The 24,455-nt window shown below is 39.7% G+C and overlaps 1 protein-coding gene across 14 annotated transcripts in view; it reads left to right on the forward strand.

Moving 5' to 3' along the window:
* Window positions 1-24,455, forward strand: part of NAV3 (neuron navigator 3) — a 564,703-nt gene that overhangs the window by 430,974 nt on the left and 109,274 nt on the right. For all 14 annotated transcript variants that reach the window (XM_075495976.1, XM_075495912.1, XM_075495921.1 and 11 more), the window contains 3 exons: window positions 7,308-7,423; window positions 21,650-21,758; window positions 22,181-22,564. In XM_075495976.1, the coding sequence (XP_075352091.1) occupies window positions 7,308-7,423; window positions 21,650-21,758; window positions 22,181-22,564 (609 nt within the window). The remainder of the gene's footprint in view (window positions 1-7,307; window positions 7,424-21,649; window positions 21,759-22,180; window positions 22,565-24,455) is intronic.

Here is a 24,455-nt window from a genome sequence, read left to right on the forward strand (position 1 = left end):
AATTCTTCCATCCTCGTCACAAGTGATTATTTATTTTAAAATGCAGTTGTGAATGTGTTATTTACAGCCCCTTTTGTGTCCCCTCTGGGGTGGACTGCAGGGTCCAACTGATTTAAGAAAGGCTGAAGTAGATGTAATTTAGTTGCCAGAAAGCTTGATAAGAGAGACACAGCAGGAAAAACAACTAAAAGGAAGGTGTAAGAGACTGTATAATTGTTTAAAGTATACCAGCCACTACTTTAAATTACACATTCTTCTACATAGACGGAATAGGGGGAAGATGGAAATTGTGCCATCTGCCAGAGTCCCTTAGACTCATATTGAAATTGGCCATAGAATTTAGTTATCTTCCTAGTGGTGCTTAAATTTCAGATGGAGGAGAGTAACACCAAAGTTTAGTGCTTACTAGGTTACAGCGAAAACAGGAAAAAGAGGCATTAATTAAAAAAAAAGTCTGAATCTATCTCCTAAAATCTTAGCAACGGAATAACAGCTTAATTGCTCAGTATTTGGAGTTCTTAGCTTTCCTGTGCATTGCTCAAAAATGTAATATAACCTGTAAGTCCAAACATTTTCTTGCACAGAGAAGAGCCTGTTGTATGCAATCATTGCTTTATTTTTTGTGAACTAAATTGTGTAAGTTTGCGTTATTCCCATAAAATGGGAAACATAACTAATAGACCCAGGAGTAACACAAATGTCACCTCACTCCATGGGGCAAATCCTTAGTTGATGTAAATCATCATAACCCTACATGAAGTATGTGATATGTTGGCAATTAACATTTGCTGTGGGTTTGCTAAAACACTAAAGGAATATTTCAATAGGAGAACATTGAGTTGTAACTGGATGCAGGTACTGCAGTTTAGTTTTATTTTATTGACTCCTTCAGTAACTGCTGTAGGAGCTTAGTGGGTCTCTTTGCCATGCCTGGAATATAGAATCTGAAGCACCCAAATCCCAGGGGCTGTGGTGCTCAGGAATTGCTTATTGCCTGAAATGCTGAAAGTATAGAATCTGCTGCAGGGAATTAGCTGACCACTCACCATCCTGAGCTGCACTTCTATGTTGTGCATCGCTTAAATTTCAGTTCTTCAGCTAAATTTGGAGTTTAATGATAGTGACATCTGGAAGAAGTTTCAGCACTGTCTGAATTGAGACCTCGCAGAGATACTCTTTCAGTGTCAATGCTGGTCTACAAAAACCAGTTTGGCACTCCTTTTGTCCCTGAAGAATAAGAAACTAGTAACTTCAGCTACAAGATGGAGCCAGACTATTCTCTGAAATGCAGGGTGATAGGATGGGAGGTAACAGATGCAAGTTACAGCAGGGGAGATGCTGATTAAAACTTAGAAAAAATATTTTTGCCTTGAGGGTGGTGAAACACTGGAGCAGGCTGCCCAGAGAGGTTGTGGAAGCTCTGTCCTTGGACCTGTTCAAGACTCAACCAAACAAGGCCCTGAGCAACTTAATGTAACCAGACCAGCTTTGAGCAGGTCATTGGACCAGATGGCATCTAGAACATCTTTCTGATTTAAATTACTTTATGATTCTGTGAGGACTAAAGTGTTCACTATATAGAGGCAGAGAAAGGAAATATCATTATAATAAATAAATATGTTACCAGGCACTAAAATCTTCTTCCTATCTCCCTTCCTATATGGTGATGGAAATAATTCTATTACTAGAGCATAGCTTCAAGGGTGCATGGGAAGTGCAGAGTGTGACAGACGGGAAGGAGGATATAATCTGGTTGCACCTCTGGAGGCACAGTGAAATTCAATTCCAGCTGCCTGTTCAGGTTGTTTTTATACTGGCTTAGGAGTATAAAAAAATAAAACTACTCTTCAAGGATCCTGCAAACACAGCATCTGCAGGGTTTGTTGAAGCCATGTTTATGTCCAATGTTAATGTCTAGAAGCTACTTCTGATCACTGATTGTGGAGTTAAAATTAAGTTTTCAGTAAAAGACATTCTATCAGTTAATTGTGTTTGTTAATAATGAATTGTGCTGCCAAACATACTGCAACTCTTTCTTCAAAAATGTGATGATTCAAAGTTACACTGCAGTGCTTTATTGATTTCTGTTATTTACATTACTGTTGCGAAAACAAAACAACAGTCACCACCAAAGTTTTGCAATGGTAGGTAGTGCTAAACATCGCCACCCACCAGTTTCACTTGTAACAAAAACACAGTGTTTAGAAAAATCCTCCCATTTTCTCATGCTTGATTTTCAAGTAATTGTGCAAGAAAAGTTTTCAGTGTAGAGATGTTGGCTTAAGAGATGGGAAGGAGGGTAGTAAGTGAAGAAATCACTATAAAGACATACTTGATTAATGCTGAGTTAAAACAGTAGCTTGATAATTCAGTTGCTTGCTGTTTATGATCTGAAGTTATTCTTTTAAATTGCCATACAGACAAGTGTGGCCTTATTCCTTTGACTAAATAATCAGTAAAATGTAGGATAAAGGACTAAAAGGGATATTCTGTCCAGTCTTCTGTCACTGGCAACCATATTAACCCTTTCGGAAACCAACTAAGCTTTATTTTAAACTAGTTAATCTCTAATGGGAAGGTTCCTCCAGAAACTCGCTCATCTTATTGTCAGAAATTGTTTACAACCCACATGATGAGATTGCGTCTGTTTATTACTTTGTTAATGTTGTCCTTTAACTTAAAAAGTTGGTTTCTCTCTTTTTGATCACTGTTGTTAAATATATGAGGGAATAATCTCATCCCCTTCCTTCTCTTTTGCAAGGCTAAACCAAATTGTCTCTTTTCTTTCCTTTCAGAAGGGTTTCTTCTTCCCTGTGAGCATCCTAGTATTCCTTCCCTGCAGCTGTTCCCAATTTAACTCACATGTCTTGAACATGGGTGATCAAACCGCTCGTATTCCAGATGTGGTCCTGCCAGTCTGTTGCACTGACAGTGATACACATTCGAGACAGCTGCACCTCAGAGAGCTGTTGGAAAAAAACCCCAGCATATTCATCTGATATCTTTTGGAATGTTGAGTAAAAACCAAACAAATCTTTGATGTTATCTGTGTTTATCAAAGGTTGGCTATTTCATTAGAGATGGGAAATGACTGACTGCATTAAAGACAGCTTATTAAATAGTGTTCCAAAACTCTGTTCTTAATTACTCCTGTACAGGCTCATTTTAATCAAACTGAATGAACCTGTGCAGGTGTGATTGAGAGCAGGATTTGTCCCATTAAGCGAGTTTGATGCTCTTACAAATAGGTAGCGTATAACTCAGTGGGTTGGGGATAAATACATTCTCTGATTGCCATGATTAAAATAGAAAACAGATTGTCCTGTTTTCATGATCGTTGCCTAAATTAACCTGTCCTGCAGAGGCACAGCACTGGAAGAAATGTCAACAGGGTTGCTTTGACTAAGCTGAAATTATTTTCACTTTCCTTGATGTCAAGAGAGATGCAAGGATTTAAATTTTTTGTTAAGGCGGTGGGCTGTGAATAGGTAGAGGATAGAGGGCCATTCGTTAAGGCCGATGTGTAAGGTTAACGAGAATATCTTTTAATTTGCTGTTCGCTTGCCTGGAGTTTAATCTGTGCTGCAGTCCTGCAGAGATCACTTCACTTGAGTCATTCATAGGATTACTATGGCCCAGAGAAAGAAGTAAAAGCCAGAAGTATAGGGGAAGACAAATCTCACCATTTCACCTTCCTTTTTTTTTTTTCTTTTTTTTTGAACTAGAATGGCTGAGCTAAGCAAAGAGGCATCTACATGCTTTTTCCAACGTATCACACTCTGTGACAGGCCTAGAGCAAAGCAACCTGAAGTTTTAGGCACCCAGTCTATACCTGGACCTCTTTACTCCCCAAGATCTGGGGCTCCTGCATGGTTTTGCTTAGAAATCTTTCACTGCTAGACCATTCTCAGCCCACCCAGGCTAAGCTCGACTCCAGAAAAAATCAGGGCCTTGGCCACCAAGCACCAAAAGGCAGGGCTGCTGTGGAAGTGCTGACAGCTGGCAACCCAGTGGAGACCTGGTGGGAGAAGAACTATTGATGAGCGCCCCATCCCCAGGTTCCTCCTTGGGGTACCTCCATGATGGGTGCCCAAGGGCTGGGCAGGTGCCTTTTGGCCCATCACTTCCACAATAAATAACCAGTTTTCTCAAGTAAGCAGAACTTTAACTGCTGCAAAATCCATAGTCCTCCGTGGGATTTCTGTTGTTGCCTCAGATAATTTGAATCATTGATGTTTTTACCAAATTAAACAAAAATGCTGAATGAAGTCAGTACAGCAGTTTCTTTGTTATTCATTTTGATAGCAAATCACATTTATTTTATATTATATTTAAACTTTCAAGTTTCAAGTAAGATAAAAGGGACATTTCAGGCTTCTTAGATCTGTTATTTCAGGCTGCCTATAAATTTAAGAAAACCACATCATATTTACACTTGGGTTGTGTTTCCATGGTTTTCTTTCTACAAATTAAATCAAACACTTTTAAATTATTAGCGTTATATGATATTTGTTATTCAGTGTTTTTACTTTAAGGCTTAGATTCTAATGCCATCTTATGTCCCAGAAACTGGATTTTGTACTGCAATTAATCCCACCGATCAGATTCTAAAATTTGGAATGGAAATCTTTGGAAGTACCTCTTCTCACAGTGTTTTTCAACTTCTCTTCCTGGTTATAGCTGCAGCAGGTTTTTGAAAATGGAAAAAAAAGCCAACAAAAAACGGAATAACAGAAATGGGTTTTAATTGGTATTTGGTATATCTCTAAAAGGTGTGATGTGACCTGGGCAAGAGAAGTTGTGAACAACTGAAAACTTGCATTCATTGTTATTTTAAGTAAACAGATTTACTCATCATACTAAAGTTTATTTGGCTACTGTAAATCACTCATTACTTGTTTACACTCTTGTAGGGAGATCCAGTTCTTTTAACTTAAGCATCTGTGTTCCCATACAGTCATAGTATGTTATGTATTCATCTCTATTGACTGTACAGGTGATAGTCACTGCCAGAGGGCAACCCAGATCATTGAAGTTCTGTGTTTACCTATCCCCATTCACTAGATGAAGAATCAGTGCAAATGTTGGGTATTGGTGTCCAGTGGGGGTCCAGACCACTTAATCCTTTTCTGATGATAGATGTCCAAATAAACAGGAATGGATCCTTTCTATCCTCCCTTAGAAGATAGCTTAGAAGATAGCTCTTGGTCACTCAGGGAAGGGTTTGCATCACCCTTCTGGGCTGATGCAGTGATTGATGGATGAACAGTTGTACAATCAGAAATGCTGCCATAGGGTCAGAAGGAGAGCAGGCAAAAAAGATCTCTTTTTGTTTCTAACCAGAGATGGACTGATGTAAACTCCATATACATTTTGTGGAGAGTGCTAGGAATACTTGAACTGCACCCACCTAGCTGGGTGCTCTTCCTGCAAGACCAAAAGCAATCTACTGTGCTCTAGTGTTCCTCTTAATAAACTCCAGCCCCCCTCTGGCTCGAGCCCCAGCAGCTCCTTGATTTGGGTTTAACAAAAAGAGTGCAGACCACTTCAATTACCTTTACTATTATTGTAAGTGCCTTTTTCTGAGATGTGTTTTGGGGCTGATAGTTTGCCCTGGATTGATCCAGCACTAAGTCTTAGCACTAAACCCAGACAGGAGTACTCACGAGCATTCATGGCCTCTCAAAGTGGCTTTCAGTGAAAGCAGACATACCCCTCATTCATTCCGATGATTTGAAGCAATATAGGAAAGCAGGTGGGACTGTGGAATTTCGGAATTGGGGAGGGACTGAGTGGGCTTTTTGTTACTTAGGACACTGTCCTCAAGCACCAAATGTAAAATTATACTAAAGGTCAGTAGGACATAGTTATCCTTGCAGCATGTGCTGCGCTTGTGTCCAGTAAGGTGTGACAGCGAGAAATAGTAGACAAAAAACAAAAATAGGGTTTTATAGAGCAGTTGTCCATTTCCAGCATCACAAAAGTACAGAAGTTGATAAGAAAGACAGTGCATCAGATCAGATATAATTTACATTTCTATTTCTGTGTAAGTAGAGTCAGAGTTAAATGATTCTAACCAACAGATTTCACCACGACAGTACTTGTGCCATTTTACATGCATATATCTGCTCCCTCAGTTAGTCATTAATTACTGAACAAATCCATTCAGTAAGTAACTTTGAAGAAAGTGTTAACTGGAAAGTTATTTCATAAAATAAGTTGCCATAAAATTATTTTAAGAGATAAGTCATTCTTTTTATTAGTTATACTTCTAAACTACACATTAATCACACCGTTAAGTGTTTGTATTTACAGTTTAGTTTGTCATTGGAAACACTTTATGGTGAATTTTGAGAATTGAGCTATAAATGTAACATTTTAAAAGTAGGATATAAATATTTCACTAGTCTTTTAAGAAATCAAAAGACTGAATGTGCTATTCATGTCAGGAAAGTTGAAAGAAATTAAGCTCTAAGTGAAGCCTTTTTTCATTTTATTTCGAAAAGTGGCTAGTGTATCTTTAGATGTATACTTTTACTATATACAAATGTGGTACAAGTTGCTGTTTAATTGCATCGTGGTTCAATGGTTCCTGTGTAACCTAAATGCTACAGCTGTTCCTTAAGAAGAGACAATAATTGTGTGATCTATTTTGTATTATAATCCCTGTGCTTGTGTATTTCTTGCTACTTACTATTATGCAATAGCAAATAACTGTATTCAATAAAGGGCACCTATTATAAATTATCAATGATATCCACAGAAATGTACCATCACAGAAAATATGGGCTATCTGTTAGCAAGTATAGTGGAAAAACTTTTATTATCCCATTTCCCCAGAGTTATATAAGGGGCATTATCAACTGAAGCTGCACATAGATTTAAATATCTGGGCCAGGATTCCATTCCAGCCTTGCATAAGCTTCTTCCCACGTGCCCTTTCTTGCTTAATATTTCAACAATTACAAGTTTTCATTTCCCTTATATACGTGCAGGGATGTGACTTAACCAATTTAAATGGATTCTGCCTATATCTGGGTGACACCTCTTGCAGAGAAGCAAGGAAACAAAATGGCTCCAAATTCCCTGGCATTAACTCTGAGTTGTTGCTGAAGAGAGAGACAGAGAAAGTTCCTAGTTGCTTGCAAATCTGTGTAGCTGGAGTCAAACTAACGCAGTAAGAATCTGACATTCATGGTATTTTCACCATATAGTGATACGATTCTAGATGGAGCTGCAAGTAACATTTGTTTCCATTAACACATGACCGACAGATAAGAATAATCAGTCTTTTTGCTTGATTTCAGAACTCTCTCAGAAAATGACAGTACCTCTTTACCACCTGCTGACTCCTGCACCAGTCCTACTAAAATGGATTTGTCGTTCAGTAAGACTGCCAAACAGTGCCTAGAGGAGATATCTGGTGAGTAACAGTAAGTCAGGAGAAGCCTGTGAACTTCTTTATTTACATCTGTTTCTTACCAGAAGCTTTGCAATGGGTTGAAATACTACTTCTGACCTCTATTCATGAGTGCTATTAAATATGCAGAAAATTTGGGTCATGCACAGTTAGTGCTTCAAACGCACAGTTCTCTTATCTGAACTGGCTCCTTCTGTTCAAATATCCTCTTCATCATTTTGCAGAAACTGGGCTTTCACAAGCTAGGCTTTCAAGTCATTATTGTTAGAGTCACACTGAGTGCTCCAAGAGGAGCAGTGGAAAATCTGCTTCAGAATGTTTGACACTGTGATGCATTTAAGATCATCAAATTAAATCATAGTATCAGAATTGAGACATAAATTACAGAAGATATATTTCGCTTTTATAAATGAATCTATATTCAGAAAATGGGAAAATGAACAAGTTCTTACTATTGTACCTGACTTTTAAGCTGCTGCTACGACTAAGCTGCTAAAGGTTGTGTTCTGGAATTCCTTGTTAACCTTGCGTAAAATCCTTATTAGGTTAAAAATGTGAGGGGATTTTTTTTAATCATATTGGAATAACTCCTTTGAAGTCAACAGAGCCATGCTGATTCCCATCAGCCCATAACTCTGCCTATGGATGCAAAAAACAAAGTGTGTCACAGCTGACTTTCTCATCAGGCCTGAATTGCGCTGCAGGGTTGTGTGGGAGTACTTTCAAAGGGACTCTTCACCAGAGCTGTTTTCTTGGGGTTTGGGTTTGGGTTTTTTTTGCTGTTGTTGTTTTGGGTTTTTTTTGTTAGCATCTTTATTCTTATTATCATTTTTACGAGAATAAAAGGTGAAATCCTGTCCCACTAGATTCACCTGTAGTTTTGCCCTTTTAGTCCAAATTTTTAACATTCAAATGAATTTATAACGAGTCATGTGGTTCTTCTTACACAGGATATAACTCACTTTAAAGCACTCATTTGACACATCAGTCTAAAATTATCTCTCCACCAGAAGGGAAATCAGATGCCCAAGCTTTGTGGGACTGCCTTGGCATTTAGCTGACTCATACTGAAATTGAGGTTTTGTCCTGGTTTGTCTCAGTCCCTTTGGAAGTTTCCTGAGTCTAACATCCTTTATTTGCACAGCCAGCTTTTGTGATAAATATGTCACCCTGAAACATGGTGAAATGTTCCTTAGAGGTGACGCATGCCTGTTAAAATTAAAGTAAAAAATTATTTTTGATTAATCCAGAAATCAGACTCCTTGGTCTTGCATGTATAAAGAGTATAACTGAAACACTTACACAAATCAAAAGATGTTTCAAGGATGCTAAAAAAAATAATATTGATTCAGTACCTGCTGAAATGATCAAACAGGATATCATGTCTTCCGGCCTTTTACTGTTCTGAACAGAAATGGAACAGCATCAAAAAGAAGAAAATGGCATAAAGGGCACTAGACATCAGAGATGTTTCTAGTCTGATTATTCAGGCTCTGGCATTAGCAGCTGACTGACATAACAGGCAGCAAAGCAGAAGCACTGGGAAAATGTGGTCAATGGTTTGTTGTATACAGAGGAAAACAGATGTGTGTCACCCATAATTGGCTGTTAGCAGCAAAAAGAATGAATGGATCAAGTACTACATCTGCGGAATAAAAAATTGTCTGCGTTGGTGAACTATCACCAAGTCATTGGTGATTCTGTCATTGGTGAACCTGCATGGAAAAAACCTCGTGTGATGGGTGTTCAGGGGAGTATTCCATGATGGATTAGCCATAAGAAAGGCCAATTAAATTCTGTTACTTAGGAGCATCTTTATTCTCGTATGATCAGGGGATTATACCAGTAGTAACAAAGAGATAAGCAAGGGTTATTTCCTTGATCTGCTCACTTATATCCAGGGTGTTAAGAGATGAATCCAGAGTTTCTTTCACTTGGATATTATAATTTTCCTGAAATCTTCCACTGCTGCTATGGATGGCATCATCTTTATATTATCTCAAGCTTCTTTTGCAACTTGCTAGCCAAACACTCTAGCACAATATATTGGTAGGCAATGAGGATGAATAAAGATCATGCAGGGGACCGAGCATCTGTGGAAACCACTAAACAGCTTGTAGAAGAGGGTTCATAAAGTGCTGTTCCACCTGTATTATGTTTCTGCTTCGTTACTCTTTGTTATTTTTACAGTGCCAAGTATTTGCAGCTAAGGCTAACATGCTCAGGACTAAGATATCTTAGCCCATATCATTGTATAATCTGTTCCTCTACTTTCAGGATATCTACACACTCATGTTTGTTATTGTCTCTTGGCTGAAGATTACTGCTCCCATAAGTAGCCAAGCAGATCATGTCAGAGCTCCTGATCCACTTCAGGACAAAATGAGCCAATCAATCTTAAGCTAATGCTGTAAGCAAGGCTGGTTCAAGGCTTCTCCACGATATAGGCAAAACTTGGATGGGGAAAAAATAATTTTAAAAAGATTTAGGAGTGGTTGTTCAGGCACCATTCTCCCTGAGTGCTTCAGGATACCAAATCCAAGCTAATTTCCTTGCTCTAGTGGTGGACGGTCGTAGCTCTGTTATCTGTGCCCAGCAAGGCAGTTCACATCCCTTCGCCACTGTCTGAACACCAGTGATGGGGAAGTAGAGAGGGAAACAGAGAAGCTGTAGTGGTAGTTTCCAGTTCTCCTCTGCTGTACCTTCTTCCCTGTTTCTAAGGGAGCCAGTTACCTTCAAAACCTCTCCTGTCTTCCAGCTCAGAGCTGATGAAAGGATGGGGCAAAGTCAGAGCACAAGCCACTTGTTTTCTGCCCACTACTGGGCAAGTGATCACTTGGTTTTACTTGCGCAGCCGTGAGAGGAGGCTGGTGCTGGAAGGCGAGGGAGATGGTGAGGCTGGTGTAGGCATGAACTCAGAGGTGCTGCCCTGATATCCTGAACAACCTCTTTATTTATAGCTTGTCCCCATAAATCTGCTACCCTAGGTAATTTCCCACATGGCTTATGCCTAAAGCCAGTTCTGCCTCTTGGTAGAGCTACTGTAAATCTGGGTTTCTTCACTGTTCCTCCATCTCTGCTGGGAATTTGTTCCAGATGTGATCTGAAGTGCTTCAGACTTTTTTCCTACTTCTTTTTTTTTTTTTTTTTCCTCTGAATATTCCACAGCTCAGCCAGAGCGGTCCCAGATGTTTCCACGGTGCACATGCAGATCAGCGGTGCAGCACATGCACAGTAGGTGTAAGGCTTCCTGCACACCTTGGATCCCCTCTGGGTGCACGGTGCCAGTGATACCCGTGCACACGCTGAATGAGTCCCATTTGTAGGCACGGGTCACCAATGCAGTAGTTTCAGTGCGTTCTGCATACAGTAGACTCGTTGCACATATGGCACACAGATGTGTAGACTTCTGTCCAGGAAATCCCAGACAGAAATTTGGGAGTCCTAAATAAGGACCAGTTCTGCAGTCATGTATGAACATTCTTTCTTGCATCTACTTTATGTACCAGTTGCCTCAACAAGACTACTCAGTATCTATGTTTCTGCAAAACTGGAGTATAACTTTATAGACAGGATTTTAAAACCAGAATGAAAAGAAAGGCTGATAAAGTGATCCGCTTTGGCACTTGTTTTTCATGGTATGACTAGGAACAAGTTGTGTAGACTTTCTTGCCCAGTATTCCTGCTTCTAGTAGCCGTGTCATTTATCAGTCTCTGCTGCAAGTTCATTGGAGAAGGATGTCAGTCAGTTAATTATTTAATAATCTGTTGTGAACTGTACATGCCAGTAACTACAAAGTATTATTTTATGAAATCAGTGATAGTGTTTGGCTTTAACAAGTGTTTACATGTTCAAAGAGCTTAATGCAAAGTGTTTGATTAAATAATTATTCATGAATTTACAAATATTGACTAATTATAAAAAAATCTGAGGGATGAAGCAGAAATGAAAGCGTAACTTTAAGAGTTATAGGCCAATATCAATGGCAGGATTAGCATAAAAACATTCAATTTTCAAGCTTTTATGTTTACTGTGTTTCTTTTTTGGTCTCTGAAAGAAATAATTAATAGGTGTGGAGATAGTTTACAATAGTTTTTTTCAATTAAGCTTGGCTGAAGAGATTTATAATCCTATGCATTTGCAGATCTGTTACATAATTCATTTGTAAGGCTCCAAACTATGCACTGAGACTTCAAAGAGTAGTTCTTAAAATCATTTTTATAATTCCTTTTATGAAAGAGAGTAAAAATAAGGTAGTATGTTACCCTGACTGTGATGGGTTGGGGAAGTTCCCTGTGCTGTTCTTGGTTTAAACATATTCCTGCATGGTGGGTGGGGAATACATGGAATTGCAAGGTAGTTGGGGAATAATGCTCTGTCATGACATTTTCTCTCCTCTGGTCTCCTATACTGTCTGCTTAGTTTAGAAAGATGTATTTGCTTTTTGCTATATTTCATACATTTAAAATGGAGGGATGAGCTTTATAGAAGTATTTTTCAATAAATAAACCTGAGCATTCCACATTTCAATTTTATGTTTTGTCAAATGACACCCTACAGAAGGGTGTGGTAAAGCAGAAGGATAAATTCAGTGTTCTTTGTGCCAAGCACTTGGTCCAAGATGTACGTATGTGTCTGCTGTATCTGAGGATGATCATGATGATCTGTGTACCAAATAAGACAGTGGGATTAGTGGGAGAAAAGTTCATATAGGCTTGTAATTAAGGGCAGTAGTATTGTGTTTGTACACACAAAGGCTGAATGAAGGTTGTGTGATTAGCCCCAATGCCTCCATACCCCAGCTTTTGACTCATTGTGCTTTTAATGTATGTAGAAAAGGAAATGAGACAGGTGGATGCTGGAGCAGCCAGATACTCTCATGTGGCTCCCATGCAGTTCAGGTATTATTCCTGTACCTGAACGGCGGTCCGTGACCTGTGTCCTGCTGGAGCTGGGCTGCCGTGAATAGCTCAGGTGGGAGAAGAAACAGGTCAGCAGAGACACTGAGACCCATTGGGTTGCCCAGGACCCAGCTGTACCCCTGCCAGAGACCCTTCCAGTCTGGAGTGGTGTGGCACCTATTGCTGACACCATACATGAGGTTTGGTGTGGCTCGTTGGGTGAAGACATTTCACCCCCTGCCATAAGTTCTTCTGCTCCCAGCTGGAACGAGGACTAAATATACCTGGCCAGTTCTGGCAGTCTCGTATCTGGTCTATTCAGGCTCAGAGCTGAGTGGCCGCACCGTGCGTTCCTTCCCTAGCAGAGCAATGCTTAGCACGAGGGAGTACACCCTGTCCACGGGGCTTACTGAGAGCAGGTACAGCACCGCAGGAATGACTGCTACATATCACCAGGCACACATGCTATGAGCTCGGCGTGGAGGCAGAGCAGGTCCATACCTGCCTACAGCTGACCATGGAGACAAGCCACTGACAGCAGCTGTTTGGGCATGAAAGGGCGGGTGAGGAAGTTACCATTCATTTATGTGGAGTATCAGGGAGAGATTCAGCTTTGCTGTTTCTGGTAGGAAAAGATCCTGTTCCCTTGATCCCACTGTACCGCAGTGCCGTGCAGGGCCAGACCATTGCCCTTCCTATTAATTCGAAACATAGCGACTGAGAATACTGTACCAATTTGAGTATAAGTTGAGGTTTTAAAACCATTGAGTGGGAAAAGAGTGTGATTGCCCTTCATTTTGCAAATTCCCTATTGTAAATACAGCCCTGTGAAGCTTTTCTAACAACCTCAACAGCTTCCTCAGCCGTGCTGAACAGGCTGTAACAGCCGCACGGTGCCGGCAGCGCGTACCGGTGCGGGAGTATGCGGGCAGTGCCGGAGCTCTGCTTCCTCAGCCGGGGCCACGTCAGCATCCGCACCAGCGCACCAGGCTCTGCTGCCGGCAGGCACCAGCGCGTTCATAAAAACCTTTTAAGGGCCCATATGCCACTGCAACTGGCAGAGCCTGGGAGTAAACACAGCAGTCTTACCTTTTGTTTCCATGCAGAAGAGGTGGCAGGCATTTAATATTTGGGACGATTTTGTAGTCAGGCTGACAGAGCATTCTTCTTGTCTCCTCTTTGACTTTGTGGGCTAGGTGGGGAGGGGAGTGGTATCTCTTCTCGTTTTGGACCCTGTCTTTCTAGGAATGTGTCAGTGATTTAATATGGAAAACCATCATTGACTGAGACTGGTGAATTTTTTTCTAGATTAGTTCTGTGTTTATGAGGGTTACCTAGGAAAAAACGTACCCTTCTTTTAAAATTTCTAAGAAGTTTCTCCCATGTATTTTTCTCCTTATATATCTTTAAAAACTATAAACTGAGCCAGCAAAAAGCAAGAAGTACACTGAGGCTTCTGTTAACACCCATTTATTCATACAGGAAATCTGCAAACAGTCTGTAATTCTTAGGTTGGCATTTTTAAAGGTTACTTCCCTGTCAAGGTTTCTCAGGTAGGGATTTGAGACGAGCATATTTTCACACTGACAAAAGCAGTATATTGTTAGACAGCAATTTTCATATTTGTAGATTTCTACATAATGTTTTATGAAATTAATTGCCCCTAGCTAAAAAGTTTGTATCTAAAAAATTAGAATGAAATTCAGCTAGTTCTTTGTTCATCTGTCTATTATTTCTGGGACTAATATCTTTTTCTTTGTGAGAAAAGGTATACATCTAAAAATAACTCGTCTTTCTCTCTTGATAATGTATTTTAAAACAACATTTAGAACTGGTGAACTTAGTTCAGACATGACACTGAGTTGCTTTATAAAAAAATTACTATTCCATTAATAGGTTTTCTGCAGAAGATTGTGAAACAATTATTTTATTACAGCTTTTTAATTCCATACTAGCCTCTGAATCTCACAGAGATGCAAACAAGGTATATTTTAAGGAGAAAGAAATTAAATATTTCCTTTTATAAATCACCTTACTGGGTAGGTACTGTTGTCTTCCAGTTTTAGCTTCTTTATGATCTTAAATTATATTCTTTTTTTATTTAGAGCTGAAATGGCAAGCCTGAAGGTCCATTTGCAAATCTGCTTTTAGCTTTCTGCACAGGGAGGAGCAGTGATATGGAAGAAATAGTTTGTCATCCTTACCTTTCGGGGAGAAAAATAGGATTTGACTGTGAGCTAGGTCTGTTACCGTAGCATCCCATTCAGGTGAAGCTGTGTCTTGAAACCTGTGGCACTGTAAACTGGGCAGAGGCTTCTGTGTCTCCGGTTTAATTCACCAGGATGTTTGCTGCCATGGCAGCCAGCAGCATTCACTGCAGTAGCAGAGAAGAGTCATATATCTGGGAATGCAGGTTGAATACTAAAATGTAAGGAGGCTTGTCAGAGCTTTGCTTCAGTGGTTAATTTTGGCTCTTTATTGAGCTCTGACGTGGAGGCTGTACTTGCAGTTCTGTGTCAGCCCATCTAAAGTGAAGAGCCGTGCACTGGGATCAGTCATGATCTGGTGAGAGGCGGGGGGAAAGCCCGAGACAGCACTTGTGCCTACTTTGGATTTCAGAAGGCAGCAGCTGTAGACAGAGATGCAGGCCCACCGCTCCGATGAGACCGGTGATTGGATGGAGAGGGGAAAACACAGTTGGCTTTTGGGATTACTTCTGTGCTGGAGCAGAGTGTTTGATCAACTCTCCTCTGCTTGAGAGAAATCCAAGTGAAAATGACTGTAAGTACTGCAGATTAATGTGACGGGAGAGAAGTGGCTTAACAGAGACAGCAGCATAATTTTAAAGAAAATGACTGTGCCTGTCTAGTCATTTACAGTACGTACACTGCGTGTTTGAGCTGTGCTTTTCATTGCAAGTGCACGTATGTGCTCCCTGGGATGTGCAGCGTGCGGTGCTGGGGGGATCGCCTCCCAGACCTTTCCAAAGAATTGAACTGCTGTCCGTCTCAGAAATATGAAATCTAACTGAGGTGAAGCCCCAGCCGGAAAGATGCAGCGATCTGCTGAACTGTCAGTGTTTAAAGGCAAGGAGGTTAGAAGAGGGTGTGTTCGTCTTCAGAAGCAGAAGTCTCTAACCAATCTCACGCTCATCAGCGAAGGGGAGAAGAGGCGATACTCATACAGGGAGAACTGGTTTGGAAACGCCTCCAAGTCCAGCCAGAGTTACCATCAGCGGGAGGCAGAAGCTGGGAGCGGAGGCTCCCTTTCCAAGGCACTCTCGCAGTCGGTGCACTCTCTCTGCCACCCCAGCCTCACTGCACCCCAAGCATTTCAGGCAATACCACCTGCTGGAAGCAGGACGTCCAGGAGGTCGGGAGACCGGCGTACAGGTGAAGGCTTCGAGATTGATGATGAGGAGAGGGGAAAATCAGATGATGAAAATGCATCCTGTACGTCCCGTTTCCCCAGCAGGAACTGGGCAGAGGAGGAGGAGGAAGGCTGTTTGCGTGAAGGGACCGCACATCTGGATGAAGATGTCATAATAACAATGCTGGGGGACCTAGAACAGGTCCTTTATACTGATATTTTAGGTAAGTTAACTTTGGCTTGACATCAGGAAGGGCAGGAGGAGATCCAAGTGTTAGCACATATCTGCATGGAGCAGATTTTTGATCTTGACAGTGATTTCATGAGACAGAACTGGGTTTATTTGCAGTAGTATGCAAAAATAGGGTCTAGACATTTCTTCCTTGTTTGCTTACCCTTACCTCTAAAGACTGTATGAAATGAAGGCAAATGTCTAAATCGCTTTTGATGGGTGCATGAGCAGCAACAGCCTGTGAATGAGCACGGTTTGCTTAGCTGTTTGAAAAAATAAGGTAAAACATTTAGGTGTTATAGTATACTCATAAATAATTTAATTTTAAAGACATTTGTTTTCCTGAATTTAAAATTGAAATCTTGAATCCAGGGTTTAGTTTAGATAGAAAATGTCTCGGCCTACCTACAAACTGTCCCTCCAGTATTGCTTCCCCCTTTTCTCCCCCTGATAATTTCATCCATATACATGGAATTGTGAGTGCCATGGTTTCAGTTTAGTTTAAATAACCAGTTTAGTTATATCAGTGCATGCCAGTGAGCATTTGAAGTCTACAGCCATAGGTGCTTCAAAAGGCTTCTGTGTTACTGGCTTTACTTTTCATTTCTCAGCCCTTTACAAGACTGCTCAAAGTGTTCACTTCCAAAGCTTTGTTCTTCAGCCAGTCAAATGGTTGAAGCAGCTGCTTGCTTTTCCAAGGTTACGTAGCATGTGTCTAGCCTGGAGGTTCTTTGCTGGTGAATATGTTAGCCCTGATTGTGTTTAAACATTCAGGATAAAATTTTTGCTGTGTATGTAATATAAAAAGCTATCATCTCAAAATAACAGAGAGACAAGTATTCTCTTTTTATGCATACCTTTTTGTTGTTAGACTATACCAGTATGCACAAAGGGGCTTCTCCTACAGCTTAGAGACTTGTTAGCAAAGGAGGCTGAGCTCTCCACCTGCCCCTGCTCCTCTTCAGCTGCATGTCACTGAGCAAATCCCTGTTCTCTTGTGAGCCTCAGTTTCCCTACCTGCAGAGTAATACTGGTACTTTCCTTTGTGAACTGAGTTAATATCTAAGAGTGGACAATTCTCTGGGGAGCTGCTTATTATTTGTAAATCCTTTTAGGAAAATCAGACAATTAATGGAATTATTATTCTCTCATTTATCTGCTTTGGGCAGTAATTACATGTGCGGAAGTACTGAAATTACTATGAACAGTATTATTAAATGTGCAATTATGGGTAAGCTTCAGAAATGTGGATGTAAAAGTTTAACCTAGGTGATTAGTGATTTCTCTACAATGTTTATTTTGATCTCCTGTGTACGCATCTCACACAATGGAAGAAATTAATGTGTTCTTTATAAATCTATTGAGGGAACCTGTACTGGGTTCGCTGCTTATAGGCAAGAATTTTGGGACAATCTTTTGGAATATTCATCTTTAAGATAAATAATGAAGCTACAAGTGATTTGAGCAGATTATATTTCATGGGGTCAGTAAAATATTTACATCAGACTTCCTTGTAAGAGGAACAGAATTTTGACAGAAAGTTTCAGGGTACCCTGTTTTTAGTCTTTCTTATCCCAGTCTCTCCATATATGAAATAGAATGGCTTTTCTTCCGCCAACAAACCAGAATCACTTGAGATAACAAGCCAGGGAGCATTTCTGATATGTTAGGTCATGCAAATATGGATAGACTCTATGATGGCAGTGGGCCACAGTAATAAGCAACAGGGTGCCTGGCAGAGTCTGGGCTCCCTTTGAACCCATACAGTGCATCCCAATCCTGCTGCAATAAACACCATAGAGTCTCTTCTAGCAGGCACGGTGTAGCTAGCTTCCAGAAAAAAACACATATTCGCCATCCCTATGGTCCTCTGTACAGAAGGAGGCTTGATGTAGATGGGGAGGCACAGTGCTGTCCTGAAAATGTAGGTAATGTCAGATGCAAGTTAGGTCTGAGGATCTTGCACTCAGTGCAGAAAATTTCTCAAGCATCGTGTTCAACTGCTTCTACCTTCTGGCTTGTTCACCTATGGTACAGCATGAGTCCATTGATAGGTCCTTAAGAGAAGGATGGAAAGAAAAAAAAGAGCAATTATTTTTAAAACATTTAATAGTTACAGTTATGAGGATTTTTTATGTAGTACTATGTAATATTTTAGGATCATAAAATTCCAGTTGTATCTTTTTTAGAAAAAAATGGTGGAAAAGCTTTGAAATTACATCTTGTGTCACTGAGGTATCAAAAGAGATTAGACCTCAAACTTTTCACCTTTCCAGGATAGAATAACACCACTTTTTATGGTATAATTTGTCTGAAAGTAAAATATTCTTCTCTGTAAAAATGTATTTTGGCAGTTTCCCATATATATGTACTTTTTTTTTTTTTTTTTGTATTGCAATTATACCTTAAGGCTTTGTTATGCTGTTTACTTTTTTATATTAAAAAAGACATTTGCTGCAAGAATTTGCAGTGTTAACATACAGAAAAGGACAACTGACAAGGATAAACAAGGAAGGAAAGGGCAAAGTCACTGCAAATATGAATTATATTCAGTTCCTCAAATAAGTATCAAGGTAAAGTATTGCTTTGCCTTTAATTCTGCCTGCTTACACCCTGGAATTTTTCTTTCTGTGTATAACAGAAGATTGTCTTATACCAACAAGCTACTGTTTCACCCCTGGTTTGAGGCAGGGCAGGTAACAGGTCCTGGGTCTCCCCCATATAGGTATTGTGATCCTATATATTCCTTGCAGGAATATAATGTGATCCTGGAAGTAAATTTGAGCGCATTTGGCAGAGGGGGGAAAGCAAAGGGCAGTGACAGTGGGGAACTGAGTGCACCATAGGCAACTGCTTGGGAACTGTCCGGGCTTTCAACAGCAAGTTCAGTCTAACAGGACTTAATGGTCTCCAGCTTTGCCTTGGCATGACCACTTTGGCTTCACGGTAATCTCCAGGATGGTGCAGAAAACTCTGCAAACAGTACATGGGATCCATGGATACACTGATCAGCAAGGTGCTTGATTGAACACGTCTAGCTTGAAACACAGGAGTAGTTGTGGTAATTTCAATCTGAGTGTGAACAGTTGCCTCCTGCAAGGTATTACATACAAAAATGCACACAGGTAGTTTATTTTAGGAAGCAAAATTTTGTGAATGGACATGCCCTCGGGGTGTGGCTTGAGAAGATGGAGAGTTTGGCAGCAGTGCTGGGCCCCTATCCGCACTTCTTGTCTCCACCCTGCCCAGGTGTTGACCCCACTGTCAGTTCCATGGTGCCAACCCAGAGGTTTATGCACTGTTGGATCATTAAACCACTGAAGAATTTATTTGAAGCGATAAAACAAACAAGCAAACAGCAGTTCCTGAAGGCGTGTTTGGCTGCAGCAAAGAGGACAGAAGACATAGCTGGGGCAGAGTAGATGGGAAAACCTCAAACTGGCATTGCTGTCAAAGTTAGCTTGACATTGAGCCACAACTGGAGGGTACATTGGCTAGTACCATGCATCATTTACCTATCGGGAAGAAATAAAGGGTATACGGAATGTATATGAAATAATTTATTTCCATTTAATGTCAGGAGTTGGGATTTTCTTAACTGCCTGCAGACTGTTTGGGCGATAGGACCTGGACTGAAGAAGAGGGTACAGTAGCAATTCAGTTTGTCGGTAAGGTCAAAGGCTTCATCCTTTAGTCAAAACTCAAAATTAAGGAGCTTAAGTGAACCACTGTTCAAATATAGTTTGCTTCTGCAAATTCTCCAGATTTTAAATTCTACGGATTTGAAATAAATCTCACTGTATATGTTAACCCAATGCTTTTTGTAAACCAATGTTAAACCCATACTTGTAGTTCTGTTGGAAGTCAACCTTTTTCCCATGCCTTCAAACAGATGTTGTGTTGAGATCTTTTTACCTTACCAGAATTTTTTTCCTGTAGGATTTATTTTTTTTTTGCTTTACTTTTCCAGAATGCTTTGTTAAATATAAAATTTTCATTGCTTCTGGCCCCATGTTGTGTATTTCCCAGTTCTCTGTCCTATGCAACTTTTCTTGCAAGCTCTACATTAAGATCTCCTCCTTCCTTTTTCCCATTTTATCTACTCTCTAAAGGATTTTTTTTTCCTTTTCCCTCCTTCCCAAGTCTCTCCTACCTATTTTTTTCACTTAGATGGCACACCATGCTTTTCCTCAGAGACATCACCATTGCTGAATTTATATCTTGTATAAACTCACACACAAACCTGGGAGGAGGAAAGGTGGCAACAGAATGAGAAATACAGCAACTTGAAGATGTGTATCTGCATGTGTATTTTACATTTTACAAATGTGAAATATCATAGTGCTATATGGTATTTTGCCTCTGCTTGCATTTCTGATCTTGATTTTTGTATGATGTTGACTTTAAATTCACCAGACTATCTCCTGTTAGATGTATTCAAAGATGAATCAGTCTCTCGATGTCATGAGCATTCCAAAATTAGATTAAAAGCTTGTTCTGGATGAGAATGGTTAAATCTAGAGTTAAATATTAGACATAATTTCAGTGGTTGCACAATATCACTCTTGATGATAACATTTCCAGAATGAGGAGTAAAATGAACTTAACAAGGTGAGGTATGACATGAAATTTATCATTGATACAATCAAAAAGAAATTATTTGCACACTTCACATTCAGCATTGTACACATAACTATAGTAATGATGCTTCTTGCCAACCTTCTTTCAAGCAACAGGTATAGGACACAGCCAGAAGCAGAATGCTAGCCTTGAACAAATCAGTGATTTTTGTCATAGATTTTCTTTTGAAATTCTCTTATTCTCCAAAAGAAAAACGGACTAAAATTCCTGGATATATGAATATCCTAGAAAACATGCATTTTTATTTCTTCATATATGACTTTTGGTTGTTGCTTTGAGGCTTATGATGTTTTCCTTTTGTAACACATACTATATAACTCTTTTTTCCTTCTGTTTTTTTTTTTTTAATCACGTGAAGTAAACATTATTCAGGATGTTCCAGATAAGTTCTGCGGGCTTCACTATTCAAGATACCAGACTAGCTTTTCACAATGGATCCCTGGAGGCTGTTAAAATCTGTAATTGTATAAGTGATGCATGTGCTTAGAGTGTTCAGATTTTTATCCCAAGAAGAATATTTTTTTTTTATCCCGTATGAAGAATAATCTCCCCCTTCAGGAAACCATTACAGTTCAGGAAAGATGCTTTATTAAGTGCCTGACTTAAAGAGTACTTTGAAATAGCCTGGATGTTAAGTGCATACTGAAGAGTTGTAACACTCATCCCAATTCTTTCCAGACACAGATTTACTGTGGCTTTATTTCCTACCAAGTCATGTAAAATGTCAAGGAGGAAAAAGGGGCTGTGTAATGTATCAAGTGGTCTGGGGCTGCGTTGTGCCTTGATTACAGAGGATAAAAATCCCAACACTGTAAATCTGAGTTTCATTAATAGATTTGGGCCCTAACAGGGATACTTCACCAGGACTCTTTTCAGTGGTTTTTTTACATACCACATGTTATTTATAAGCGTATGTGTGTTTTATTACTGAAAGGATGAGGGTTTATTTTTTAAAAGATTAAAGGGACAGACCTATTTACAATCATATGTGTGTATTCTCAGCTGTGTATACATGTGTGCACTTTATTCAACCTTACACACTCATGTGCGCTAAAATTTATGCTGGTTTTGCTGTTTTCTTCCAGGGGAAGACCCTGAAACAAGAAGAATGAGAACTGTAAAGAATATAGCAGACCTGAGACAGAATTTGGAAGAAACTATGTCCAGCCTTAGAGGGACCCAGATAAGCCACAGGTATGCTGGTTTGCTGTAGACTGCTAAAAATTTGGACCGTAGGAGAGTATTACTGATTGCTTAATGAATTAGAGACTTGCAAGGGAAAATTAACTGTGACACTAACCATACTATTTGCTAGGCTGCCTCAATAACTTAAATGTGACTTTATTATACTTTACTGTCAAAGTGTCTTATACAATCATTCACAAAGATGGTTATTGTTTCATATATATCTACTTAGAAGCCTACAAAATTTATTTTAGATTATTTTATAAGTAGAGGTTATTGTTTGCACAAACACATGAGTGCACATGGAGAAACACACACACACACACACAGAACTTTTTTAAAAAAAAATATATTCTTCCAGCCTTTGCTTTTCCTTGTTTCTCAGGAACAGAGAAAACACAGTTCACTGACTTCTCCATTTTGTTTGGTAGCACATTGGAGACAACTTTTGACAGCACTGTGACAACTGAGGTGAATGGGAGAAGCATACCAAGCTTGACAAGCCGGTCCACTCCAGTGACTTGGAGGCTAGGGCAGGCCAGTCCTCGGCTGCAGGCAGGAGATGCCCCATCCTTGGGCGCTGGTTATCCTCGCAGCAGCGCGAGTCGCTTCATACACACAGACCCTTCTCGATTCATGTACACCACCCCGCTTCGCCGAGCAGCTGTTTCTCGCCTTGGAAATATCTCACAGATAGACATGAGTGAGAAGGGAAGTGGTGATTTGGACATGTCCTCTGAAGTTGATGTTGGTGGCTACATGAGCGATGGGGACATTCTTGGGAAAAGCCTCAGAACTGATGACATCAATAGCGGGTAAGTAGCACTTTTTCCCCTTTTGATCTAATGCATGATTGGCAGGTTTAATAGGATTTTTCTAACAAATTCTGACACACAAGTGGAAGTTGCATTATGGTTGCTACATTAAAATATACATATAAAAACCAAACCAAAACAAAAAAAAGCCCCTAAGTTGCCAGTGATGTTCTCACCTGCCTTCAAATTCAGTTCTTCTCCTTTAACATCAACATGACTTTGCCATTAACTTTGATAAGAGCACAGGTACTTTTTATTACTTACTGGAATTTCTTAGTTATCTGGTAAACCATCATTTTGCACTGCTTGCTCTGGGATGGGTCTTCTTTCGGTATTTTTATGTTTTATTTGAGATGGAAGATACGGTATTGGATGCAGCTGATGAAAAGCAGTTGCTGACAGCACTGACTTTCTCTGTTTCCACTTCAGATGTTGTCTAGTATAGTCTGTGTGATAGGCCTTTATTGCAATTTTTCAACTGTTCATATCACTGAGCTGTAGGAATATCTTATCATAAAAGAATAGATCAGTCACTCTCCTACATACTCAGGAAGAAGAATGACAGTTATTTTTATTTTTGTTTGCTTAACCAATTGATTGACTTTGGGATACTGCATTCTCTGTGTTTCAAATTACTATTTAACAATTCTTACATCAATGTTGGAACATAAGTCATTTCACTCCTATGTATGTTAGAACTCCTAAAGCATCATTTTAAAAAAAAAAAAGGCCATGTTACTCTTTTACTCATACTTAAATTACTGTTCAGTGCTGTTGTTGGCATCTGAAGGCTGCTTGGTGGCTGAGGTAACATTGGTTTGAATAGAAGTCCCATAGAGTACATGGCCATGTCACACCACACTACTTTGCTCTGTATAAATTTAGGACTCTTGCTGTCAATCTAATCTTTTAGTTTGAAGTATAGCTATGAGTAGAGAATGGTGGCTGATGAAATTGGATATGATATGTTCCTAAGGGCAAATGTAAGTCTGTGATCAAAGCTCTTTCTAGAGTAGTGTCTCACCTCAAGCACCATCCAAAGATAGATCTCTAGAAAACGCATAACTATAAAGAAAGCATATTCCTGGATCTCCCTGGTGCCCTGTCTCAGTGATCTGTGAATGGAGCACTGCTGACAAGGTTGTCCACAGCTTAGCATTAGTGGCTGTCAAGTAGGATGCCATATACATGTGTGCTAGAACAGAGAAAAGACATATGGAAAATGTAATACTTTCATGTCTGAAGACCTTTTATCATAAAGGAAATATAAATGCTGCCTTTGATGGATGCATGGGTTTATTTAAAAAAAAAAAAAGATAGGGGAACCCTTTGCAGTGCCTGATGAGTTGTATTAATTAGCTTATCACATTAGAGAATGAATATAGTCATCTTGTGTGACTTTTCTTTGCATCTGTAATAAGGATGACTCAATAGACAGTAAGTTGCAATGTGCTCAGTTAACATTTTTAGGTGCAGTAAATGTTAAAAACAAGTTAATAAGCTCTGAAATTTCAGGATTCACTGAGGCATGTAAAGTCTTATCTCCTTTATGCCTCTTCCATTTTCAGTTTAATTACTTTAAACACTTGGGGACAGGAATGCTGCAGTAATTAGAAATTAGCGCGAGGAAGGCCTGTTGCACTTGGTAAGTCTCTCCATTCAGGCCTTACTTATACAGGAAAAAATCCGTATAGACTGGATTGCGTTCAAACCACAGCTAAATGTAATATGCAATTCCAGAGCCTTGGAACCTACTGCATAATTCAACCCTAGCTAAATAATCTGTCAAAAAGTCTAAATTTTGTCTTTAATAAAAGGATAAATCTAGAGTAAGTGTGACTGTTAATTTACCTTTGAAAACAAACGTGAAGTTACCTTCTGCAGACTCCAG

The sequence above is a fragment of the Mycteria americana genome, chromosome 1, assembly GCF_035582795.1.
Source record: "Mycteria americana isolate JAX WOST 10 ecotype Jacksonville Zoo and Gardens chromosome 1, USCA_MyAme_1.0, whole genome shotgun sequence".
Taxonomy (NCBI): Eukaryota; Metazoa; Chordata; class Aves; order Ciconiiformes; family Ciconiidae; genus Mycteria; species Mycteria americana.